The following is a 25,398-nucleotide window of genomic DNA, read 5'->3' as shown; positions in this document are numbered from 1 at the left end:
CTGCGATGACAGAGCCAATGCATGGTTTACAGATAAGGGGAACAAGAAGTGTTGATTCTAGTTTACCTCAGTGTGTAACACTGGGAGGCAGTGAGCTCCCAGCCTTGCACTCTGATGGGGATGTTGTGATTGGAGGGTTTTTCCCTCTGCATTATGTTGTCACTGAGCCACAGCACAGCTACAACAGTAAACCTCAAATTGCATCATGCAGCAGGTGAGTGTAGTATAGTGCTTTTTTTTCTTCTTCCTTAGAACACTGAAAAGTCAAAAAGGTATAAGCTTTGACCATATTGCCATGTTTCTATAAGACTGTTTAAATGATATTGTTTTATTAAATGAATAAATACGTTATGGAGTTTTTCTTATCTACAGCTTTTATCAAAGAGCCTTTCGCTGGATGATGACTATGGTGTTTGCAGTGGAGGAAATTAACCATAATTCAAGTCTGTTACCAGGTGTTAAACTAGGCTACCATATCATGGACTGCTGTGACCATATCCCCACCGGCCTGCAGGCTCTTTTTTCATTACTCAGACACTCTAAAACTGTTGACAGTAATGTCGAAAAATCAGCAGATACTGAATACAATGGTATCAACGGGGAAGGGTTAAAGACTGTAAGACTAACTACAAAAGAAATAATGACCTCATTGAAAAATAGAAATGAAATCTCAAATAGTCTTAAAAACACTGGATATTACCTAAATGAAAATACAACAGAAGAAATAAAGACGAAAGAGTCTTCCACATGTCTGTATTATTCTCCGGTGCCTGCTGTGATTGGTCTTGCATCCTCTTCCCCTACAAGAGCTGTCGCTCACACACTTGGCCCTTTCAACATACCACTGGTAATAAACTGTACAACTTTATTTTATAATGTTGTGTATCTGATTTGTATTTTATCTCAATAATATAGAAAGAAATCACTTTCTCTCTAGGTGAGTTATTTTGCCACCTGTACCTGTCTTACTGATAAGCATTTGTACCCATCATTCTTAAGAACTGTGCCAAGTGATCTCTTTCAAGTTAGAGGTCTCGTAAAGCTTGTCACATTTTTAGGCTGGTTCTGGGTGGGCACAATAGGAACTATGGTGAGATAAAAACCTTTTTAAATGCTACAATAAGACAGCTTTAGACAGCCACATGATTTATAAATGTTTTCTGTATGTAAATTTCAGGATGACTACAGCCTTTATGGCATCCAAGCATTCTCTAATCAGTTTGGAAGGCAAGGTGGATGTGTGGCTTTTCATCTCACCATCCCGACATCACCCACAATGGCTGAAATACAAGAAATGGCAGATAAGCTGGAGAGTTCAACTGCTCGGGTTGTGGTGGTGTTTGCTACAGAAGGGCAGCTTCTAAATCTGTTCTTAGAAGTAAGTAGTTGGTTGATATATAGTGTGATTATGCTCATAATTGTTTTCATGAAAGTATCTGCATTCTTTTATCTATGCTTTTCCAGCTGGCTCAAAGGAATGTGACCGGGATACAGTGGATAGCCAGTGAAGCCTGGGTGACCTCGAGCCGACTGGCCTCACCCCAGTTTCTCCACATTCTGCAGGGAACACTGGGCTTCACTTTCCCCGGAGTCAGCATCCCAGGCTTGAAAGAGTTTCTTTTGAATGTCCGACCCTCTCCCAATCCAGGATTGGAATTTGTCAATATGTTCTGGGAAGAACATTTTGGTTGTAAGCTAGAGTTTGAAAGCCAAAGAGCCAAAGACTATGAAGCAGATGATTTTAATGATAATGATAGTTTTCGTTACAACCCAGGTTTCCAAAACAATTCTCTTTATATGGTCGGATTTACTGTGAGACAAAAAAGTTTATTTAACATGTCAGCTTATAAAGATGGTGAATATGCTTTTGAAAAGCCTGTATGCACAGGGTCAGAGGATTTGAGAAACACTGACAGCAGTTATAGTGATGTATCTCAGGTTCGAATATCCTACAATGTGTATAAAGCTGTGTATGCCATTGCCCATGCTCTGCACACTTTTTTGAACTGTGATTCAGCAGGACCTAGCGGGGGATTGTGTGAGAAACACAGCTCATTTTCAAATGGTCAGGTAATTGTAATTATTATAAAATCTTTAAATCAACATTCATGGGATTCATGTGTAGGGTTTTTTTTTGCCACTCTTTTGTTTTTCTAATTCTCTTCTCATGTAGTTTCTTCAGTATCTGAATATGGTCAATTTCACCAACCAGTTTGATGATAAAGTATACTTTGACTCCAATGGAGAGCCAGTCCCCCTTTATGACATTATTAACTGGCAGAAGGACAGCAAGGATAAAATCAGGTGGAATATAATACTTTAAAGTGTAAATGAACTGCATGTTAAAGTAATCATGAACAATAAACTATAGTTACATTTATTGTACTTATCTCAGGATAACTGCAATTTTTGATAAAATGCTACAATACATAAATTCTTTGGCCTTTTGAAATATTTTATGCTACTTTATGCTAGATTTATCAAAGTTGGAACATATGATGCTTCAGCACCACAGAGAGAGCAGTTGCAAATAAAAAAGAACACCATTGTATGGACAAAAGGACAGTTACAGGTAGGTCATAGTTATCCTGCACGTATTTGTTATGAAACTGTTCAAATTAACTTCATACACTATCTTAAATAGCAGAAACAACATGTTGATGCCTGTTATTTTACTTTTCTCTGTTCCTTGTTCAGGTTCCTGTATCTCAGTGTAGTGCTCCATGTCCCCCTGGCAGCAGGCAGGCCACACGCCAAGGAGAGCCCAAATGCTGCTTTGATTGTTTGCCCTGTGCAGATGGAGAGATCAGCAACCAGACTGGTAGCCAATATAAAAAAAAATAAGATAAATTAATTATTATGTAGTGGAATGAAGAAGGTCATTGAATTTAAAGATCGACACTTGGAGAACCATCACGACATGTTGATATGCAAGGAAAACTTCCATAATGTTTACACACATATATTTACCTTTTGTGTTCCCAAAGGTTCCACTGAGTGCACAAAATGCCATGAGTACTTCTGGTCAGACAAAGAAAAAGTGAAATGTGTTGCAGGGGAAGAAGAATTCCTCTCTTTCTATGACACCATGGGAATCATCCTGGTTGCACTCACCCTGCTGGGATTCTTACTGACCACCATCATCACCATTGTCTTTCACAGTTTCCGCTTTACACCCATCGTCAAGGCCAACAATTCAGAAATAAGTTTCTTGCTTCTCCTGTCACTCAAGCTCTGTTTCCTGTGTTCTCTGGTGTTCATTGGTCAGCCATCTTGGTGGACATGTAGGCTCCGCCAGGCAGCATTTGGGATCAGCTTTGTCCTGTGTTTGTCCTGCCTCCTTGTTAAGACTATTGTGGTCCTCCTGGCTTTCCGGACTAACGTACCTGGTTCCAGGGGTCGGAAGCTGTTTGGAACATCTCAGCAGAGGATTCTGATCATCTGTGCGACAGCTCCTCAGGTAGGAGGAACAGTCACTATCATTTAAAGATCAGTTTGTGTGTTTCTGGTATTCTTCTATCATCATATCCTCCCCTCAGATTTGTCTCTGTTCTGGATGGGTGTTGGGAGCACCTCCCTTTCCATTCAGGAACCCAAACTACCAAGCTTTAACTGGAAAAGTGAGTATTAAATACTGAAAATATGACTTTTTGTAATTTATTTTCTTGATTTAGTTGCCATAAACCATCAGAAAAGATGGAAATGTCCATATCTTTATGTATATATCTATATGTAGGGATATATGTGTAAGAGAGGAACGAAAAATATTCATACAAAATCTCTCGGTATTCATACTTTTTAACATTATTAGATTGTTGTGGAGTGTAAAGAGCCATGGCCTCCTGGATTCTATCTGCTCCTTGGTTACATTGGCCTACTGGCCTTTGTCTGTCTTCTCCTGGCATTCTTTGGACGAAAGCTACCGGACACGTTCAACGAAGCAAAGTTCATCACCTTCAGCATGCTGATTTTCTGGGCTGTGTGGATTTCTTTTATTCCAGCTTATGTCAGCTCTCCTGGGAAATTTTCTGTGGCAGTGGAAATATTTGCCATATTAGCATCCAGTTTTGGATTGTTACTATGTATATTTGTCCCCAAATGTTACATTATTTTACTGCACCCTGAGAGAAATATTAAGAAAGGCATGACTGGGAAATATCCAAGATGAGCATTTTGTATTTTCAGTGTTTTTCAGAGTAATTAATAAAGTACTCACATTTGAATTTGAAGCTAAATAAAATACCATATGAGAGATGTCTTTTTTGTGATTCTGAATAGTATTTTCCTTTTAGGCCTTTAAAAGAAATATTTACAGTACGAGTACAAGTATAAAAAAGGACATGTCTAGAAATTATGAAAAATAACATGAAATAGGTCATCATAAAATGACAGTACACTGCTGTTATTGAATATCAGTGATGGGTCAAGGATAAGGCCAATATAAATATACAATTAGAGCTGAGTACTATCATATAAAGAGGAGAGAAGACAAAGACAGCAACAACCAAGATACATGAAACCAAATATCACAATCAAACAGGAAATGATGAAAAGAGAAATAATTAAAAACAGAGACAGGAAGACTAAAACTATATCAATTATACATATGAACACCGCACTGTATAGAAAACATCACCGCAATGAAATAGCCATAGAGTCAGCAATGGACCAGACCAGATCTGGTTCTGAGGGCCTCAGGAATTGTAAAGTTGGAAACTAAGAGACAGATTCACTGATGTTTTGCACCAATACAAACTGAGTTTTGGTGTAAAAGGAAAAAAAAAAGCTACTCTGGCTACTGAAAAAGAGAGCACATTGAAAAGGGGTAGGGACTCTGAGATTTTTGCAACTGACCATCTCACAAACACATTTCTGGGAGTTTCTTTCTTGAGACCTAAAATATAGGGAGGGCAATATTTACTAATGTTTGACATATGCAATTTACTCCTAATCTTGCCAATATTCAATGTGACAAAAAGCATGCTGGGTTTCTTTGCGCTTAATACGACGGCAGCTACTGTATTTCTGCACATAGGAAGCACTGAAAGGATTTAAGAACTTGTGCTGAGAGTGAGATTTTTACCCCAATCACAGGTCCACTCATGTCATTTTATTTGGAATGCAAGATGAAGATATTTTTTAAAAAGTATAGGTTAAAGAAGTGACACAATACCAGCAGCAATAAAACTTCTTCAAGCATTTCAGTTTTTATCATTGAGTTCTCTTCAACATACTGTAGCTTCTGTGACAGGAATTTCACAGTATGTGCAATGGGGTTCCAAGCAAAATGGCTGGAGAATGGCAAGAACAGAGGGATGGCAATAATGATTTTGGACACTATCCTGATAAAAATTCAGGTGTGGGATGAACATCAATCTGATTATTGCATTTACATTCAAGGTTACAAGGTTATAGCCAGGCAAACCATATGACAAAACCAGATCCAGAGTGTGTCAATGTTTATGTGTGGGACCAACGACAGACTGCAAAACATTAAAAGCATCAAGTAGGTTTAAAAAGTCCTTTGACAATGGCTTAGTAGGACAACACACATGAATATTCATAAGACCAGGGATTAAAACTTGTCATACTTTAGCATTATTTTAGCCAAGAACTCCTGTTATATTTAGGTGGACGGTAAATCACTGCACAAAGAACAGGATGACTGCTACCAAGCTCAAACATATTCAGTTGAAAACTGGAGAAAGTGACAGGTGACAGGTGACAGCTGACGACAGAGAAAAGTATTTTTATAAACTGCGGCCACTCCTCCACCTTTGCCCGTAGTCCTCTGTGAGTTAAAATATGAACAGTCTGGCGGTAACAGTTCTGAGAAAGAGCTTAACTCAACGTCACCCAGTCAGGTTTCTGTCACACAGAGGAAATACAGATTATGAGAAGTGAAGAAATCCTTCAGTATGAACGTTTTATTTGCTAACGACCTAGCGTTAAGCAGGGCAATCCCAGCAGGGTCCACCAGGCCGGTGACAGCCACCCAAGGAACCCGTTTTAATGGCCGGAGATTCCGCGGATTCACTCCACTGCTGCCAAGAAAATAGAATAAAAGTACATGTGTGGGCAGCGTTGTTTATTGTTGTGTGAATATGTAGTTTCTAAATTTTTATTTAACTTTACTATGACTGCTACCATTATATTGACTAGCAAAACCTCAGCCTACAGGCAGTTTTTGCCAGTGCTGCAGTGCTTTTTCATAGTCTTCATTCCATATTTATGGTTGACTCTAACTAAGTGGGTGACTTCACAGATGCAAATTAAGTTACAGATGAGCAATGTACATTGTAGTTGAGATGTGAATAAAACAAACAGAGAACATAAGGTCACATTTGCGGATGATGATGATGAAATGAACATTATATATATGAAAATCAGATTAATTGAGATTTATATATATATTTAACTTATAGATGTTAACAACTGCTTTATGTGTAACCACGTTTATGCAATGTTTGGATCAGACGGCCCACCCGTTATGGAAGGTATTTTATACATACATACACGTTCATACACTATGATCATTGTAATTGCGGCACTCTGGCTCTGTTTCACTCTTCTGTACCACCTTTAGGAGTCAGTCCAGCAACAGGTATTTGAAATGCGAGCAAGACCAGGTACTTTTGTTTCAAAACAGATTAACATGGCAACACTCGGTCAAAAAACTGTGTTGCTTCCAGCTTATCCGACTCCCCGACTACTTAAGCATAAATACTTAACAACAAACATGTATATTTCTTCTTTTAATCATTTTACCACTACCAATAAACTAGCCTTTAATTGCTCTTACAATCATTATGGTAAGATGAAGCAATTCAGACTCAGAGAAATGGATAGAACAAATGGAATCATTCTTATTAATTTCCTGTGTTTTTGTTTTAATATGTATGATATATTTTATTTTTGCTACCTCTAGAATGACAGTGTTTCAGTTTAATAACTCAAGGTTCACGTGAACTGTGTTGCATGCAGTTTGCTGTGATTGGGTCATCTTGTGATGACTCACACGAAATGATGTAATGACAAAAAACATGGCAGTTTTTAATGCGCCTCATGAGCCTGTCACAGACTCTGTTGAAGGAGTATTTTTCTCAGCACACACATAGTTTTTATGGGGTTACAGTGGATTATGTATTACACCCTTTTTGATAATTGTCTTTGGCTGCTTTTTTGTATCTTTACTTGTGTTTGTATTGTTTGCTCTGATGTAGGTGAAAGAAAACTACTGAGTGTGGAGGGAGATGCTGTGACAAAGCCTGGTTTAAGGATCAGAGAAGTGAGAAACGTTAGTTCTAATTTACCTCAGTGTGTAAAGCTGGGAGGCAGCGAGCTCTTAGCCTTGCACTCTGAGGGCGATGTTGTCATTGGGGGTTTTTTTCCACTGCATGCTGCATCTAATCCACAGTACAGGTACAACAGCAAACCCCAAACTACACCTTGCAGCCGGTGAGTGCAAAGGTACCTATGAGGTTGATTTCTGTATGATAAGATAAATACTTTTTCAACTTTTAATTAAATAATTAATTATTTTTATTTTTAAAGCTTTTATCAACGGGGCTTTCGTTGGATGATGGCTATGATATTCGCAGTGGAGGAAATTAACAGTAATTCAAGTCTGTTACCAGGTGTTAAACTAGGCTACTGGATTATGGACAGCTGTAACCATATCCATAACAGCCTGCAGGCTCTTCTGTCCTTACTCGGTCACTCTAAAGCTGTCAGCAGTGTGGTAGAAAAAACAGCAGAAACTGACAGTGGTAGTGAAATGGAAGCATTAAAGACTGGTGAAACAACACAAAAGAAAAGAATACTAACACGAAAAAAGAGATGTATTAAAGCTAATACCACAATGCTGAATAGTCTTAAAAATGCTGTAAATGACATAAAAGTAAATGCAACAGAAGAGATAAAAGCAAACCAGTCATCCACATGTCTGTATTATTCTCCTGTGCCTGCTGTAATTGGTCTTGCATCCTCTTCCCCCACAAGAGCTGTAGCTCAAACACTTGGACCTTTTAACATACCACTGGTAATACACCACACAGCTTTGTTTTTTAATGTTATATACTTGATTTGTGTTTTCTCTCAGTGATAAAAATGAACTCACTTTCCATCTAGGTGAGTTATTTTGCCACTTGTACCTGTCTTACTGACAAGCGCTTGTATCCATCATTCTTGAGAACTGTGCCAAGTGATCTCTTTCAAGTTAGAGGTCTTGTAAATCTTGTCACTTACTTTGGTTGGTTCTGGGTGGGCACACTAGGCACAACGGTAAGATCAAAATTTTTCTTAAGTGCTACGACATGACTTATAAATCTTTCATATACATATATATATATTTATTTATTTATTTATTTATTTTTTCAGGATGATTACAGTCTTTATGGCATACAAGCATTCTCTATTCAATTTAGAAAAGAAGGTGGGTGTGTGGCATATCACTGCACTATCCCAACATCACCCACAGTGGCTGAGATAAAAGAAATAGCAGACAAGCTGCAGAGTTCAACTGCTCGGGTTGTGGTGGTGTTTGCTGGAGCAGTGGAACTGCTAGATCTGTTTTTAGAAGTAAGTATGTTTGTTGATTTATTATGTGATTTAAAATAATACTTTATATTCACATTTTTGATTTTATAAAACTATTATAAGACATAGAAACTGCAAAATAAATTGTGTCCGTTGTCATGATTACATAATATTATCCAGCTTGCTAGGAGGAATGTGACTGGGATACAGTGGATAGCAAGTGAAGCTTGGGTGACCTCTAGCCAGCTAGCCTCACCTGAATTCCACCCTCTCCTAGTGGGAACACTGGGGTTCTCTTTCCCCGGAGTCAACATCCCAGGCTTTCAAGAGTTTCTTTTGAATGTCCGACCCTCTCCCAAACCAGGAATGGAATTTTTCAATATGTTCTGGGAAGAACATTTTGGTTGCAAGCTAGAATTTGAAAGCCAAAGAGCCAAAGACTATGAAGCAAATATTGTAGATAACTTCACTGATATATATAGTTTTCGCTACAACAGGAACGGAGATGATCGTTTATTTAATGGGAGAGTGGAGGAAAAACCCGTGTGCACAGGTTCAGAGGATCTGCGATACACTGACAGCAGTTATAGTGATGTATCTCAGGTTAGAATTTCCTATAATGTGTATAAAGCTGTGTACGCCATTGCTCATGCTCTTCACAAGTTTTTGAAGTGTGACTCAACAGGACTTAATGAGGGATTATGTGAGATGCACAACTCATTTGCAAATGGTCAGGTAAGTGAAATTATAACAAAATGTAACACAAGGATAATGTATACTTTATACTTTATTGATCCCCGTAGGGAAATTCCTCTCTGCATTTAACACATTCACTCAGGGAAGCAGTGTTAATGTGATCTCATGTGTTTTGTAGGTTTTTAAAATATTTTCTAATGATCTTTCCTTGTAGTTTCTTCAAGATCTGAAAATGGTGAATTTCACTAACCAGTTTGATGAGAAAGTATACTTTGACTCCAATGGAGAGCCAGTCCCACTTTATGACATTGTTAACTGGCAGGAGAGCAGCAAGGATAAAATGAGGTGGAATATAATACTTCCACATATAATTGAACAGTGAAAGTAATCACAAAAATATGCAATATTTCTCTTTCATGATGCAGTTCTTTTGCATGTATTATTTGGTTTGAATGCATTTTGAAATAATTTACTGTTTTTTATCATAGCTTTATCAAAGTCGGAAGCTATGATGGTTCAGCTCCACAAGGACAGCAGTTGAAGATAGTGAAAAACACTATTGTTTGGACAAAAAAGCAATATCAGGTACGTCATAGTTAACCTCAAAATATTTATTTTTGTGCCTTTAAATTATTTTTCTTTTACTCTTTACAACAATCTCATAATTCCACTTTGTGAAATAATGAGGTTTCCAATCCAATCTAGGATTTCCAATCATGCCAAAAAGTTGATTCTGTTAATCTGGACATAGTGTTTTTCGTGGGAGAATTGCTTCATCACTCATCCAACTGACTTCTTCAGTCCCACCTGACTGCAGGTTTCCTTACATCTTTCACCATTTTACAATGCTGTGATTGCAGCCATTCCCAGCTCTGCAAATATTATTCATGGCCATTGATCAATGATAGACATTATATGATCAGTGGTTGTTGATCAATTCTGAACAACCACATGTTAATGATCAAGTAACTGACCTCACAGCCCGTTGTTCATTCAGTGGGCTAGTTTCACTCATTGTGCAAAAGGTACTGTTTACAAGGTAAGGAACCCTGCAGTCAGCTGAGACTGAGTGACGAAACTTCCACTGAAAACGTTACATCCATGTCAACTTTTTGGAATTTACATACCTGGATGACTGAGCATACATCAAGATATTTCATTATGTCAACTCTTAAGGACAAAACAGACAAAAGAAAACAAAAAAACAAAAACAATATGCATTTCTTCATTTGTTTTTTTTTTCTACTTTCGATGGTGAAAGGTCTTTGATACAGCATGTCAGTTTGTTAGAAACTGCATATCAGTGCCCATTATTAAACCTTTCTGTGTTCCTTGTTCAGGTTCCTGTATCTCAATGTAGTTCTCCATGTCCCCCTGGCAGCAGGCAGGCCACGCGCCAAGGAGAGCCCAAATGCTGCTTTGATTGTTTGCCCTGTGCAGATGGAGAGATCAGCAACCAGACTGGTAGCCTATATAAGTTCAAACACACAAACAAACAACATCCTCCTTTAGCATTATGTAGTGCAATCAAGAAGGTCATTAAAGTAACAGAAATGTTGCATAGTGGAAAAATCATGAAAACTTGATAATATATCTGTTTTATTTGTTCCCAAAGGTTCCACTGAGTGCACAAAATGCCATGAGTACTTCTGGTCAGACAAAGAAAAAGTGAAATGTGTTGCAGGATTAGAAGAATTCCTCTCTTTCTATGACACCATGGGAATCATCCTGGTTGCACTCACCCTGTTGGGATTCTTACTGACCACCATCATCACCATTGTCTTTCACAGTTTCCGCTTTACACCCATCGTCAAGGCCAACAACTCAGAAATAAGTTTCTTGCTTCTCCTATCACTCAAGCTCTGTTTCCTGTGTTCTTTGGTGTTCATTGGTCAGCCGTCTTGGTGGACATGTAGGCTTCGCCAGGCAGCATTTGGGATCAGCTTTGTCCTGTGTTTGTCCTGCCTCCTTGTTAAGACCATTGTGGTCCTCCTGGCTTTCCGGACTAACGTACCTGGTTCCAGGGGTCGGAAGCTGTTTGGTACATCCCAACAGAGGATTCTGATCATCTGTACGACAGCTCCTCAGGTAGGAGGAACAGTCACTGTCATTTAAAGATCAGTTTGTGTGTTTCTGGTATTCTTCTATCATCCTATCCTCCCCTCAGATTTGTCTCTGTTCTGGCTGGGTGTTGGGAGCACCTCCCTTTCCATTCAGGAACCCAAACTACCAAGCTTCAACTGGAAAAGTGAGTATGAAGAACTGAAAATCTGAATTCTGTAATTTATGTTTTCATATTGCCATCAGCCATCACAAAAGTCAGTAACATACAGTAACATAGAGGAACCAAACATAATTATATAAAATCTCAGTGTATTCATTCTTGTTTGAAATCCTTAGTCTTGTAATTTATTTTCTTGATTTAGTTGATGTTGCCATGAACCATCAAAAAAGACGGAAATATCCATGTCTATATCTATATTTATATATGTGGAAAGAGACAAATAAAAAATATTCATAAAAATATCCCTGTTTTTATACTTGTTTAACATCTTTAGATTGTTGTGGAGTGTAAAGAGCCATGGCCTCCTGGGTTCTACCTGCTCCTTGGTTACATTGGCCTACTGGCCTTTGTCTGTCTTCTCCTGGCATTCTTTGGACGAAAGCTACCGGACACATTCAACGAAGCAAAGTTCATCACCTTCAGCATGCTGATTTTCTGGGCTGTGTGGATTTCTTTCATCCCAGCTTATGTCAGCTCTCCTGGGAAATTTTCTGTGGCAGTGGAAATATTTGCTATCTTAGCATCCAGTTTTGGATTGTTAATATGTATTTTTATTCCCAAATGTTACATTATTTTACTGCACCCTGAGAGGAATATTAAGAAAGGCATGACTGGGAAATATCAGAGATGAATATTTATATTCTCAGTGTTTGTGAGAGTAAACAATTTATACAGTTTTATTTAATGTCATATGATCATTACAATATTGTTAAAAGCTTTTACTTTCCAACCTTGATTTCAGCATGTACTGTGTCCTTTAGGGAGCATTGTCTAAATGTTAGGCAAAATGAACAGGGGGGTTAAGCCACCACAGAGAAACCTCTTTTTTTTTTTTTTTTTACCCATTTGAAACCAGGTCACTTGTCTATTTTAATTATTGAACTCACAACTGGTGTTAATACTGCACAAACATTTTTGTTTTAACTATTTTAAAAGTTATTGAAGTCTTTCAAACACAGAAACCATTTACTTCTCTAAAATAAAAGACTAAATATGATGTCTGTTGACAACACGTCTCAAGATTTTCACAATGTGTTTTTTTCAACATACAAATAAAGAATTATAAGAAATGTCATACTTTAAATAACCTTGGACATTTTCCTTATGATGTGTCTTTTTTTTTTAATCAGCACAGAAGAATTTTTAAATAAATTAACCCAGTTATTAAGTCTACACCACTGATATTCTTTTCTAGACATTCACTGCGGAACATCTATATGTCTTCAAAATATAAAATAAGCCTCTTGTTATAATACATATTTATTCACTTCATGTACTTTTACACTGTACTCCAGTTATTATAATATAATTTACCTACAGCTTAGTTAATACAAAGCTAAAATATTATTATATAATAATGTATTTGAATTAGTCAAGAAACACTCAACACTGAATAACTGACTGGAGAGACTGACAGCAGTGTTTCAGAGGATCACCAGGAGGCAAAGCAAATTGGTGATCTTACCAGGAGACTGACAATAAAACTTTTCTGGAAATTGATGACAGAGTGAGGTGTCCTCCTCTCCAACTGGGAAAGCTCAGACTGACACTGGGAAAATGGAGTCGGTTCAGACTCTGCAATAGCTGGTGCTGACTCTAGAAGTGAAGTTGAAAACTTTGAGGTTGTAGGAGGTTGGTGATCTTTCTGGATTCTGGGGAGAGACATTTGGGAGCATGGATAGTTTTAAAAGAGCCCACCAACAATCCAGTATGACAGCAAAACGTGTAATAAACATGCCGGGGTCCACCCCTCAGGTCATCTTTCAGTAATAAGAGCAGAACCCCCTACCCCCGCTCTTTACACAGTGAACCAATTTTCCATTTGGTATTGGGTGGGTGTGTCATTATCTTTCCTAGCTTTATTCTACAACACCTATTTCTATAGTAGAAGATATAAAAATGTGTGTTTAAAATTATGAGGTATTTGTGAAATATATAAAATAATGATGTACACCTGTATCGGATGCATATCAGACGGGAATGATCAGGAATACAGGGGGGTCATCAGTGACTTTGCTGGCTGGTGTCAGACCAACGTACTCCAAATCAACGCCGGCAAGACAAAGGAGATGATCATAGACTTTAGGAGGAAGTCACCCCCTACAACACCGGTGAACATCCAAGGGAAAGACATTGAGATAGTGGACTCTTACAAGTACCTGGGTGTTCACCTCAACAATAAACTAGACTGGACTACAAATACAGACGTCCCTGTATAAAAAGGGCCAGAGTCGACCCCACCCGCTGAGGAGACTGAGGTCCTTCGGAGTTTGCAGGACATATTAAGGACATTCTATGAAACTGTGGTAGCATCTGCCCTTTTCTATGCAGTGGCCTGCTGGGGGAGTGGATGCACAGACAGGGACAGGAGAAGGATTGACAAACTGGTGCGGAGGTCTAGCTCTGTGCTGGGATGTCCCTTGGAGTCTGTGGAGGCAGTGGGCGAGAGGAGGATGTTAGTAAAGCTGACATCCATCATGAACAACCCAATTATACGTTTTGTTCTTAAATCAAACTGACTTGACTTAATGGGATTCCAATAAAAAAGTTTTAAGTCTAAGCAAAAACAGCATTAATGGTTACAATAAAGAGCAAGTAATACAGGAAGCAAGCCATCCATCCACCAAATAAAAGCTAATGTTGACTACTTAAATAACACATGCCACACAAAAGAAAAATAATTGCAGCAAATGTGCCCCATATCAGGAGTTTAGTTTTCACTGACAGTATAGACTCAGAGTTACCTGATCTGGATCAATTCAGCTACAGATACAACTTGTCGTATAAGTTAGTCAGCTATGGAATGTAACATTTCGGTCTTATTTGAATCACACAGCACTTGTTGTAGCCAGTGTCAAGCTGACTTATGGAACTCTGCTCTATGTCTGACCCACACAACAATAAATAAGCAAAAAATAATCCAGACTTTTTGGGACTTGCTCAGTGTCTTCGGCTTTCTGAAAAATATGACATAATCAATATATTAACATTTGCTGCACATGTGTGATCAGAATTGTTTATTACTGTGTGAATATGTAGTTACTAATTTTCCATATTAATTTACTATTTTTGTTACAGTTAAATGAAGTAAATATATACTCAGAAGCCATGAATAGAATAAATATTTTCTTATTAACTTCCCATAGCTTTAAAATAAAATATTTGTGACTTTGTCTTTTATTCTTGTCACCTCTAGGAAGACAGTGTTTCAGTTTTGTAAATTAAGGTTCATGAGAGTCATGTCAACCTATCTCTGATTGGGTAATGTCATAATGACTCATCTGGAACAATGCAGTGACACGAACGTCTGAGTTTTTAACTCACTGGCTCACTTCACTGGCTTGTCACAGACGCTGTTGGAGGGCCATTGTTTTCAGCATACAGTTTTTTATGGGGTTACGGTCAATTATGTATTCAGCCCTTGCTGGCAAATGTCTTTTAATGCTTTATCTGTTTTCTAATCCTGTTTACATTGTGTTCTCTGACGTTTCTCACACTGTAGATGAAGGAAAACCACTAAGAGTGGAGGGAGACTTTATTAGAAAAGAAGAGGTTATGAGAGAGATACAGCATAGTTTAAGGATTGGGGACGTGAGAAGTTCTAAATCTAGTTTACCTGATTGTGTAAAACTGGCAGGCAGTGAGCCCTTAGCCCTGCACTCTGAAGGTGATATTGTGATTGGAGGATTTTTCCCTCTGCATTATGTTGTGCCAAAACCACAGCAAAGCTACAACAGCGAACCCCAAATTCCACCTTGCAGCGGGTGAGTGTAAGGGTATTATTAATCTATGTTGGATCTTCATTTTGGTTTTTTTCTCCCTTAGATATGAATGAATGAAATATCAGTATTTCATGAAAAACTGTATTAGTTGCTATGTGGCTATGCTATGTTTACATGGAATTGTGGCACTGTGACTGATGAATAAATGTAAATTATATTTATATTACATAATTTTTAATCTATGATTTTACAACTAATTGAATTTAATTTCTTTATACTAAAAATTTAAATACTTTTTTAAAGAATGTCTGCAGCTTTCATCAAAGAGCCTTTCGATGGATGATGACAATGGTGTTTGCAGTGGAGGAAATTAACCGTAATTCAAGTCTGTTACCAGGTGTTAAACTAGGCTACAGGATTATGGACAGCTGCAACCATATCCATAATAGCCTGCAGGCTCTGTATTCTTTGCTCACTCACTCTGAAGCTGTTAGCAGTGAGGTAGAAAAAAACAGCAGAAATTGAAAACAGTGGTATTGAAACGAAGGAATCAAAGACTGTGACAATAACAGCCAAGTCAAAAATACTAACCATACTGAAAGAGAGAAGTGCTGAAGTTAACACAGCAATTCATCACAATCTTGGAAACACTGAAAATGACATAAAAGTAAATGCAACAGAAGAGATAAAGGCAAGACAATCTTCCACATGTCTGTATTATTCTCCTGTGCCTGCTGTGATTGGTCTTGCATCCTCGTCCCCTACAAGAGCTGTCGCTCACACACTTGGACCTTTCAATATACCACTGGTAATAATCTGTACAACTTTGTTTAATAATGTTGTGTATTTGGTTTGTGTCTCAATAATATAGAAAGAACTTGCTGTCCTTCTAGGTGAGTTATTTTGCCACTTGTACCTGTCTTACTGATAAGCATTTGTACCCATCATTCTTGAGAACTGTGCCAAGTGATCTCTTTCAAGTTGGAGGTCTCGTAAAGCTTGTCACTTATTTTAGCTAGTTTTGGGTGGGCACAATAGGAACTGTGGTGAGATCAAAACTTTTTTAAATGCTACAATGAGACAGTTTTAGACAGCAACAAGATTTATAAATGCTTTCTGTATATACATTTCAGGATGACTACAGCCTTTATGGCATCCAAGCATTCTCTAATCAGTTTGGAAGGCAAGGTGGATGTGTGGCATTTCATCTCTCTATCCCAGCATCACCCACAATGGCTGAAATACTAGAAATGGCAGATAAGCTGGAGAGTTCAACTGCTCAGGTTGTGGTGGTCATTACTGCAGAAATAGATGTATTGCATCTGTTCTCAGAAGTTAGTATCTTGATTAATGCATTTTGTAAATAATAACATCTTAATTAATAATGTAACAAATCCTATTTTGGGTATTTTTAAGTATATACGTGAATAGTCTTCACAGTTGTTTATGTTTGCCTTTCCAGCTAGCTCAAAGGAATGTAACAGGGATACAGTGGATAGCAAGTGAAGCCTGAGTGACCTCGAGCCGGCCCACAAAATTGCAAAGAGTTTTTTTGTGAACTCTGCAATCTAATTTGCCTTGAGAAAAAAAGAAACACTGAAGACTTTTCTTTTCTGTATTTCTATTTGGCTCTTGATATTTGCTCCTTTGTGCAAGGAGGACCACTGCCAGAGCCCTACCAAATGACCTCCAGGTCATTGGTGTGAATGTCTCTGACCAAAACAATTGGACTTTATGAGGGTGGCTTGAGGGTAGTGATGTGCGGATCGATACTGAAATATCAATTCCTCCGATACCAGTCATTTATGTTCTAGAATCGATTCTCACATTAAAATATCAATATTTTAGTAATTTAGGGTAAATTTGTAGTTTATCATTAACAGGAACAGAGTGGAAAGAAACTATATCATTCGGATTGCCTACACTGGAAGGAACTACTTCCTCTTCCGCCTTTCATAGTCACTTGCAAAATATGGCTGTATAAATATGTGGCAGCCCCTTGGCGTGTGCACTCACAACAATGGCTGAGCGTAAATGGAGTCATGTGCAGATGTATTTTACATCCACAAACAGCCAAGACGTGGTTTGTGATACATATGACAAGAAAGTGAGGTGTTGTGACAACACAGCTAACCTTGTCAAACACCTCAGAGTAAATCATATCACAGAATATGACGAGCGTATGTTGAGGCGAACTGAAGTGGAGGAGTGGAAAGGGACAGGTGCTGCTAGGGCGAGACAGATGTCTCTCACGGAGTCCTTTAGTGCTGCATGGGAGGCAAGGTGTTTTGTAAGTTTTTGTACAAAGTATGGGTATCAGATCAGTATTGTCGATACCACCCTGAATTTTACTTGGTATTGAATCGGAATGGAAATCAGTGGTTTCGCACATCACTACTTGAAGGCCCAACATTCTTTAGTGGCCTGTGTGGTCACTGCCCAGCATCGTGGAGTCTGTTGGGCATTTCTCATATAGTACCAGAATTGGTATGTCCACCATTGGTGCCCTGTGGTTTTCACAGATGAGGTCGGTTCACCATGAGCACATGTGCTATGGGGAATGTTTTGCTGCCTGTAATGTCATTCAACATGACAGGTTTGGTGGTGAGTAAGTGATGGTCTGACAAGGAATACCCTTTAAGAACTCACAGAGCTCTACAGGCTTGGCTTAAATATAAAAATTTGGAAACAGCCTTTCATTTCCAGTATACTGTATTATGCAAAATACTATGCTATTACTATTTTGTTTAACCTCATAGGCATTGCTCAAATTATTGTGCATTATTACCGATTATTATTAGCCTATAAAATGGTAAATGGCCTGCATTTGTATAGCGCTTTACTTAGTCCCTAAGGACCCCAAAGCGCTTCACACTACATTCCGTCATTCACCCATTCACACACACATTCACACACTCGTGATGGCAAGCTACATTGTAGCCACAGCTGCCCTGGGGCGCACTGACAGATAAGAAAAAATAAAATGTATTGCTTGTAAATTATTTTGTAAATTATTTTTTGAAAACTATTCAAGATGTTGTAAAATACAGATTATAGAACATAATGACTTTCTCAAAGACTGCTGCGTAAGAGCATGTCATGATAAAGACGTAGCACTGCCTTTGAACAACTATATAAATCAGTGAAAACACACCTATAACAGATGCCTGACATCAGGCAGGGATGGAGCTGTCAGCTGTGTTTATTTGTCTGAAATTATATCTGTATTTGGTTGAGCTGAAATCAGGTCTTGCCCTAGATCTATCTCTAGAAGGTCTGGATCAAATGCCTACAGAGGCTCAGGATAGATCTGTGGCTTCTTCTGTGAAATGTAAGCTGCAGGGTAGCACTCGTCTCCCTGCATTCTCAATGGATGGGGACCATGTTATTGGTGGTGTTTTCTCAATCCACTACTACATGCAAACAGTAATCCATGACTACGCTACCATGCCTGAGCCAGTGAGATGCAGTGGGAGGTCAGTAAGTAAAAGAATTGGTTTACAAAACATGTTTGGTTGAGCTGGAATAGTAAGAGTCTGACCTGTATGTTGTCCAATGATTTGTAAAAAAAATCAATAATTTGTAATATTAGTCATACTGATACTTTATTTTCTTCAAAAGTGAAATTATACTGTGTAAACCTTCTTATGAATGTTTAACATGAGATAAATGCCTATATTATGCCTATATATTATCACATAATATGTCATTTTGCTTTGATATCAGTTACTAATCTTTTGTGCTGAATTTAACCCTTATATTTTATCCTCAGATGAATTACAGTTATTAGTTGTTTGTGGCCCAACTAAAGATTTTCCTTACTATGTCTGTGAAGGTTCTCAGTCATCCAGGTCATCGTAGACTAAGGACCTTGTAAAGAAAAGCGTCTGGACTTCTTTGTACTTCAGACCCAACAACACACTCAGACAGAAACTGGTTCACCCGAAAGACAAAACTCCTAAACACAAACTTAACAATGTGGTGTATGCTGCACAGTGCAGCGAGGAATGCCCAGACCTCTACATTGGAGAGACCAAACAGCCACTTCACAAGCGCATGGCACAACATAGAAGAGCCACCTCCACGGGACAAGACTCAGCAGTTCATCTGCATCTAAAGGACAAAGGTCACTCTTTCGAGGATGCCAACGTTCACATTTTGGACAGAGAGGAGAGATGGTTTGAAAGAGGAGTGAAAGAAGCCATTTACGTCCACTGTGAGCGACCATCTTTGAACAGAGGCAGTGGTTTACGACACCAACTGTCTGCCATCTATAATCCAGTATTGAGATCCCTTCCCAGACGCCTTAACGCCCACTCACATCGTGGGCCATCCAACCCCAGGAAATCACATGATAGGGTGGGGCCAGGTTTCACAATGACCTCACCCGAAACCCTGGCTGATTGGGACCCACACCCGCTTTCACACCTTGGCTCATGTGATTAGGTAGAGGATCATCAGGGGGTCCTGGGTCCCTCTTTGGGGGGAAACTCCCACTGGGTTTAAATCTGGGACTCCCCACCAATTTTCCTTACTGTCTTTTTTTCTGTTGAAGCTTAAACTATCTGAAATCTATGTAGTTTAAAATCTAATATTGAGTTGATGTTCTTTTTGCAGCATTAATACCCGTGAGCTGCGCTTCTCACGAGCAATGGTTTTTGCCATCAAAGAGATTAACAACAGCACAGAGCTTCTGCCCGGGATAAGGCTCGGGTATCAGATCTATGACTCATGTTCATCAGTGCCCGTGGCAGTGCATGTGGCATTTCAGTTGTTAAATAGCTTGGACACTGTGTTTTACACAGGTGGCAACTGCTCACAATCTGGTATGGTGATGACTATTGTTGGTGAGTCTGGGTCTACACCATCCATCAGCATGTCACGCATCCTTGGGTCTTTTAATATTCCTCAAGTAAATGGCAATCTTTGTATTTCTAATAAGCATGCAAATGAGTTTTGATTGTGCCGTCCTTAAAAGAGTTTTGTTTCCTCTTTTGCTTTAGGTGAGCCATTATGCCACTTGCGCATGTTTGTCTGACAAGCAGCAGTACCCGAATTTTTTCAGAACAATCCCCAGTGATCGTTTCCAAGCTGAAGCACTAGCCAAGCTGGTAAAGCACTTTGGCTAGACTTGGATAGGTGCTGTTCGGTCGGATTCAGATTATGGAAATAGTGGCATGGCATCTTTTCTAGAAGCAGCACAAAAAGAGGGGATCTGTGTGGAATATTCTGTATCTTTCTATCGGACTCACCCAAATAGCAGGATCCAAGAAGTAGCAGATGTTATTCGCAGGTATCTACATGACAGGTTTTGCTTAGATTGAGATTTGTTTAAAGAAATCCATCCATCCATTAATTCTGCTTATTGTTTTGTGTATTTATTTACTGCTGTCATATAGCAAACTGAAACAATTAGATTAATTCTTGTAAAAAAGACTTAGAAGAAATTTGTATTGCATTCTTTCTTAAGGTCTACAGCAGTGGTTATTGTGGCATTTGTTGCTTCTGGCGACATGAAAATTCTGTTGGAGGAGCTTTCACGTGAGCTTTCTCCAACTCGCCAGTGGATAGGCAGTGAGTCATGGATAACTGATTCAGAATTTAGAAGGTTTAATTTCTGTGCTGTAATCCCCGGTTTCAGAGATTTCCTGCTTAATTTGTCTTCCTCTCAAGTAACTACATCCCCAATGCTTACTGAGTTCTGGGAGGACTCGTTCAACTGCAAAATGAAAAAAAGTGAGAAAATCCTTCTGATCTTTAGCAACTGTTGTTTTGCTCAAGTATAAGGTTAAATAATATTGAAACTTTATGTTCTGATCTCTGGGGTGAGGTTTAGGCACTCAGTTAATGTAGTGATTTTGTCCCATTTTAAAAATGTGACTCATTGTCTATTAAGGAATTTTATACTAATATGATTTGGTAAATACATGACAAATGAAAATGTGTTAATGAAATTTAAAATCTTGCAGTTATGAAACATTCCCTGTGTCCTCTATTGTTTAGGTCCTGTTGTAGGCAAGAAGATATGTGATGGAACTGAAGACATACAGAATCTTCAAATCCCATATACTGACACATCTCAGCTCAGAATTACTAACATGGTGTACAAGGCTGTGTATGCAATAGCACATGCCATCCATAATACAGTGTGTCAGAGAACCAATGGCATAGCTAAGTGTGACAAACTAACCGAGTTAGAGTCCAAACAGGTCAGCTCAAATGTATATGCTAATATAGTTTCTTTTGTTACCACTAATGTATTCTTCATGAAATCAAATATTAGTATAAGGCCTAATATTTTGGCATATCTTTTCTCTGCTTTCCATTCCTTTCTAACATACAGATTTTAGCTGAGCTGAAGAAGGTAAATTTTTCCCGAAATGGTTATGATGTGTCATTTAATGCTAATGGGGATCCTGTGGCTATTTATGAGTTGGTTAACTGGCAGAAGAGTGAAACTGGAAAAACAGAGTTGGTAACAGTAGGGCTTTATGATGCATCACTGCCAATGGGCCAAGAGTTCCAGATTAACCGGAGCAGAACCTGGATGGAGGATGGCACCCAAGTAATGAGTCAAAGGACAAGATCCACACTGCACCTTGGGGGATTAAGGATTTATATATATGTCTTTTGTTTTGGCTTTATCTCTCACAGGTGCCAGTGTCAGTGTGCAGTGCCAGTTGTCCTCCAGGAACTCGTAAAGTGCTGCAGAAAGGAAAACCCATCTGCTGCTATGACTGTATACTGTGTCCTGAAGGAGAGACTAGTAATACAACAGGTAAAATGAAACGATTTAACATATATTCAAAATTATTTTAGTGTGTATAACAGTAGCAGCGGGAATGAGGACCAGCACCTCCAAATCTGAGGCCATGGTTCTCAGCCGGAAAAGAGTGGAGTGCCCACTCCGGGTCGGGATGAGTTCCTGCTCCAAGTGGAGGAGTTCAAGTATCTCGGGGTCTTGTTTGCGAGTGTTCGGAGAAGAGAGCCGGAGATCGACAGATGGATTGGTGCTGCGGCCACAGTAATGTGGACGCTGCACCGGTCCGTCATGGTGAAGCATGCTGAGCGTAAAAGTGAAGCTCTCAATTTACCGGTCGATCTACGTCCCTACCCTCACCTATGGCCACAAGCTGTGGGTAGTGACCAAAAGAACGAGATCGCGGATACAAGCGGCGGAAATGAGCTTCCTCCAAAGGGTGGCTGGACCCACCCTTAGAGATGGGGCAAGAAGTTCAGCCATCCGGGAGGGGCTCAGAGTAGTGCCGCTGCTCCTCCACATTGAAAGGAGCCAGTTGAGGTGGTTCGAGCATCTGACAAGGATGCCTCCTGGGTGAGGTGTTCCAGGCAGACCCAGGACACGCTAGAGAGATTATATCTCGCGGCTGGCCTGGGAACGCCTTTTTGTTCCCCCGGATAAGCTAGAGGAGGTGGCTGGGGAGAGGTCTGGGTTTCTCGGCTTAGACTGCTGCCCCCGCGACCTGGCCCCCGATAAACGGAAGAAAATGGATGGATGGATGGATGAATGTGCATAACAAAAAAAATTAACAAATTACTTTTTGAAGCCTTCTTTCTGACTCTCTTCTTTTTATTTACATTCAGATTCAGCTGATTGTTTACCCTGCCACAAGGAATTCTGGCCTAATGCAAAGAGAGACACTTGTATCCCTAAGCCTGTAGAGTTTCTTTCGTTTGAAGACATCCTTGGAATCATCTTGGCTACACTCTCTGTTCTGGGTGCTTGTCTGGCCATTATCACTGTAGCTATATTTTTTCATCACAGGACATCTCCAATTAAGGGGCGATCGTGGCTCAAGAGTTGGGAGCTTGCCTTGTAATCGGAAGATTGCTGGTTCGAGCCCCGGCTTGGACAGTCTCGGTCATTGTGTCCTTGGGCAAGACACTTCACCTGTTGCCTACTGGTGGTGGTCAGAGGGCCCGGTGGCGCCAGTGTCCGGCAGCCTCGCCTCTGTCAGTGCGCCCCAGGGTGGCTGTGGCTACAACGTAGCTTGCCATCACCAGTGTGTGAATGTGTGCGTGGATGACTGGATGTGTAAAGCGCTTTGGGGTCCTTAGGGACTAGTAAAGTGCTATACAAATACAGGCCATTTACCAATTGTCTGAGCCAACAACTCTGAGCTGAGCTTCCTGCTGCTCATCTCTCTCACTCTGTGTTTCTTATGTTCATTAACTTGGTCCTGCATGCTGCGTCACACTGCATTTGGGATCACCTTTGTACTCTGTATTTCCTGTGTACTTGGGAAAACCATAGTGGTTTTAATGGCTTTTAAAGCAACACTTCCAGGTAGTAATGTCATGAAATGGTTTGGTCCTCCACAGCAAAGAATGACTGTTGTGTCTTTCACCTTCATTCAAGTTTTAATATGTACTATTTGGTTGGTACTTAGCCCTCCATTCCCAATTAAAAATCTAACCACATACAAGGGGAAAATCATACTGGAATGTGCATTAGGCTCTGCTGTAGGCTTCTGGGCTGTGCTCGGTTACATAGGCCTACTTGCTGCTTTTTGTCTTGTTTTAGCTGTCTTAGCCCACAAATTACCTGATAATTTCAATGAAGCCAAGCTTATCACCTTCAGCATGCTGATATTCTGTGCAGTTTGGATCACCTTTATCCCAGCATATGTCAGCTCTCCTGCGAAATTCACTGTGGCTGTTGAGTTTTTGGAATTCTGTCCTCCAGCTTTGGACTAATAATTTGTATATTTGCTCCAAAATGTTTTATAATTTTGTTTAACCCCGAGAAAAACACCAAGAAATATTTAATGAACAAAAATCCAACTTAGGTTTTGTAATTGTTAATATTTTAACAGGAAGATCAAATATTAGACAAAATGAATTATTTATAACTTTATAACCTTATTGCTTACTCATTTATTTCTCAGTGTTTCTGAATCTATGCCTTTGCATATACAGGGTGGTGAAAAAATATTTCTCCCTTTTCCAATTCATAGTTTTTTCACATTTGTTACACTTATATGTTTTAGATTATTAAACACATTTTGATATTAGATAAAGATAATCCAAATAAATGTAAAATTTAGTTTGTAAATGATTAATTTCATTTAATGAGAATCATAATCCCGTTTAATGTCATGTCAAGCATCTTATTCAAATTTGAATCAAGACTTTGACTAGGCCACTCAAAATTTTTAGATATATTTTGCTTTTGTTTGGTTTTTTGAGTCACTCAGGAGTAGACTTGGTGTTGTGTTCATGATCATTGTTCTTTGGTATAACCTAAGTGAGCTTGAGGTCATAAACTCGTGGCCAGACATTCTACCGATTTTCTGGTAGAGAGCACAATTCACAGTTCCACCAACTACAGTAACAATTACAGGAAATTGCCCTGGTCCTGAAGCATAATGCAGCCCCAGATGATATTAAAACATAACTTTTTTCCATTAATAAATAAAATCGTTACTGAAAAACTGCATTTTGTTTTTCCTAAATATCTTTATCTAATATTAAAATTTTGTATTATATTTATCTATTTCTTATATATATATATATATATATATATATATATATATATATATATATATATATATATATATATATATATATATATATATATATATATATATATATATATATATATATATATATATATATATATATATATATATATATGTCATGGATCGGCTGTGTGGCAGGCAGGGAGTGGACCCAAACGCAAGCTCGCGGAGACAGGAATGAACTCAAAACGCAGCTTTATTGCTGGACAGGAAGACCATACAAACTAAACTGGAAACTAAACATACTGCACGGGGAAACACACGGCCATGTATGAGGGAGAACGCGACACAGAACTGAGGGAGACGCAGACCTAAATACACAGAGGGTTAACGAGGGGAGGGGGAGCACACGGGGAACACAGGTGACACTGATAATCATAACGAGACAGGGCAGGAGTGAACACAACATGACGGATGCTGATGAGGGACTGTCAAAGCAAAACAGGAAGTGCACAGAGGTTCAGACAGGAGGAGAGAGAGCACGGGGAGAGCACAGACATAACGGGCTGGGGAAAACATGGAATAAAACACAAGGAGAGAGGAGGGCTCAGATACACAAAGGGGCACACAGGGGGTAAGAGCCACAAGGGGGAAAACACATAAGGAACAATGTAACAGG

The 25,398-nt window shown here is 39.1% G+C and overlaps 2 protein-coding genes and 2 pseudogenes across 2 annotated transcripts; all 4 read left to right on the top strand.

The window, feature by feature from the left end:
- Positions 1-397: 397 nt before the first annotated feature.
- LOC134641673 (extracellular calcium-sensing receptor-like) lies at positions 398-4,168 on the top strand. Its single transcript, XM_063494169.1, has 13 exons — positions 398-571; positions 731-847; positions 938-1,090; positions 1,178-1,378; positions 1,564-1,700; positions 1,758-1,812; positions 1,876-2,070; positions 2,174-2,304; positions 2,476-2,572; positions 2,698-2,821; positions 2,988-3,460; positions 3,540-3,620; positions 3,812-4,168. Exons 1-13 carry the CDS (start codon positions 398-400, stop codon positions 4,166-4,168), a joined length of 2,295 nt encoding a protein of 764 aa, XP_063350239.1.
- Positions 4,169-7,579: 3,411 nt separating this feature from the next.
- On the top strand, positions 7,580-12,149 carry LOC134641725 (extracellular calcium-sensing receptor-like). The gene is made up of 12 exons (XM_063494244.1): positions 7,580-7,766; positions 7,926-8,041; positions 8,131-8,283; positions 8,380-8,584; positions 8,816-8,998; positions 9,080-9,273; positions 9,449-9,579; positions 9,723-9,819; positions 10,575-10,698; positions 10,850-11,322; positions 11,402-11,482; positions 11,793-12,149. Exons 1-12 carry the CDS (start codon positions 7,580-7,582, stop codon positions 12,147-12,149), a joined length of 2,301 nt encoding a protein of 766 aa, XP_063350314.1.
- Positions 12,150-15,579: 3,430 nt separating this feature from the next.
- On the top strand, positions 15,580-16,753 carry LOC135933756 (extracellular calcium-sensing receptor-like; annotated as a pseudogene).
- A 1,829-nt stretch (positions 16,754-18,582) lies between these two features.
- LOC134641347 (extracellular calcium-sensing receptor-like) lies at positions 18,583-24,047 on the top strand (annotated as a pseudogene).
- Positions 24,048-25,398: the final 1,351 nt, after the last annotated feature.

Source organism: Pelmatolapia mariae, linkage group LG14 (assembly GCF_036321145.2).
Source record: "Pelmatolapia mariae isolate MD_Pm_ZW linkage group LG14, Pm_UMD_F_2, whole genome shotgun sequence".
NCBI lineage: Eukaryota > Metazoa > Chordata > Actinopteri > Cichliformes > Cichlidae > Pelmatolapia > Pelmatolapia mariae.
Note: the sequence above shows the minus strand (reverse complement) of the source record. Positions and strands in the feature narration are given on the sequence as shown.

What these genes read in the sequence shown, in the direction of transcription:
- LOC134641725 (XM_063494244.1), top strand. Translation starts at nt 7,580, where the DNA reads ATGATGGCTATGATATTCGCAGTGGAGGAAATTAACAGTAATTCAAGT. An exon ending in AAAAACAGCAGAAACTGACA is followed by an intron (nt 7,767 to 7,925) that starts GTGGTAGTGAAA and finishes AAGAGATAAAAG; the next exon opens with CAAACCAGTCATCCACATGT. An exon ending in AGCAGCAAGGATAAAATGAG is followed by an intron (nt 9,580 to 9,722) that starts GTGGAATATAAT and finishes TTTTTATCATAG; the next exon opens with CTTTATCAAAGTCGGAAGCT.
- LOC134641673 (XM_063494169.1), top strand. Translation starts at nt 398, where the DNA reads ATGATGACTATGGTGTTTGCAGTGGAGGAAATTAACCATAATTCAAGT. An exon ending in GCCCTTTCAACATACCACTG is followed by an intron (nt 848 to 937) that starts GTAATAAACTGT and finishes CTTTCTCTCTAG; the next exon opens with GTGAGTTATTTTGCCACCTG. An exon ending in TCTGTGCGACAGCTCCTCAG is followed by an intron (nt 3,461 to 3,539) that starts GTAGGAGGAACA and finishes TCCTCCCCTCAG; the next exon opens with ATTTGTCTCTGTTCTGGATG.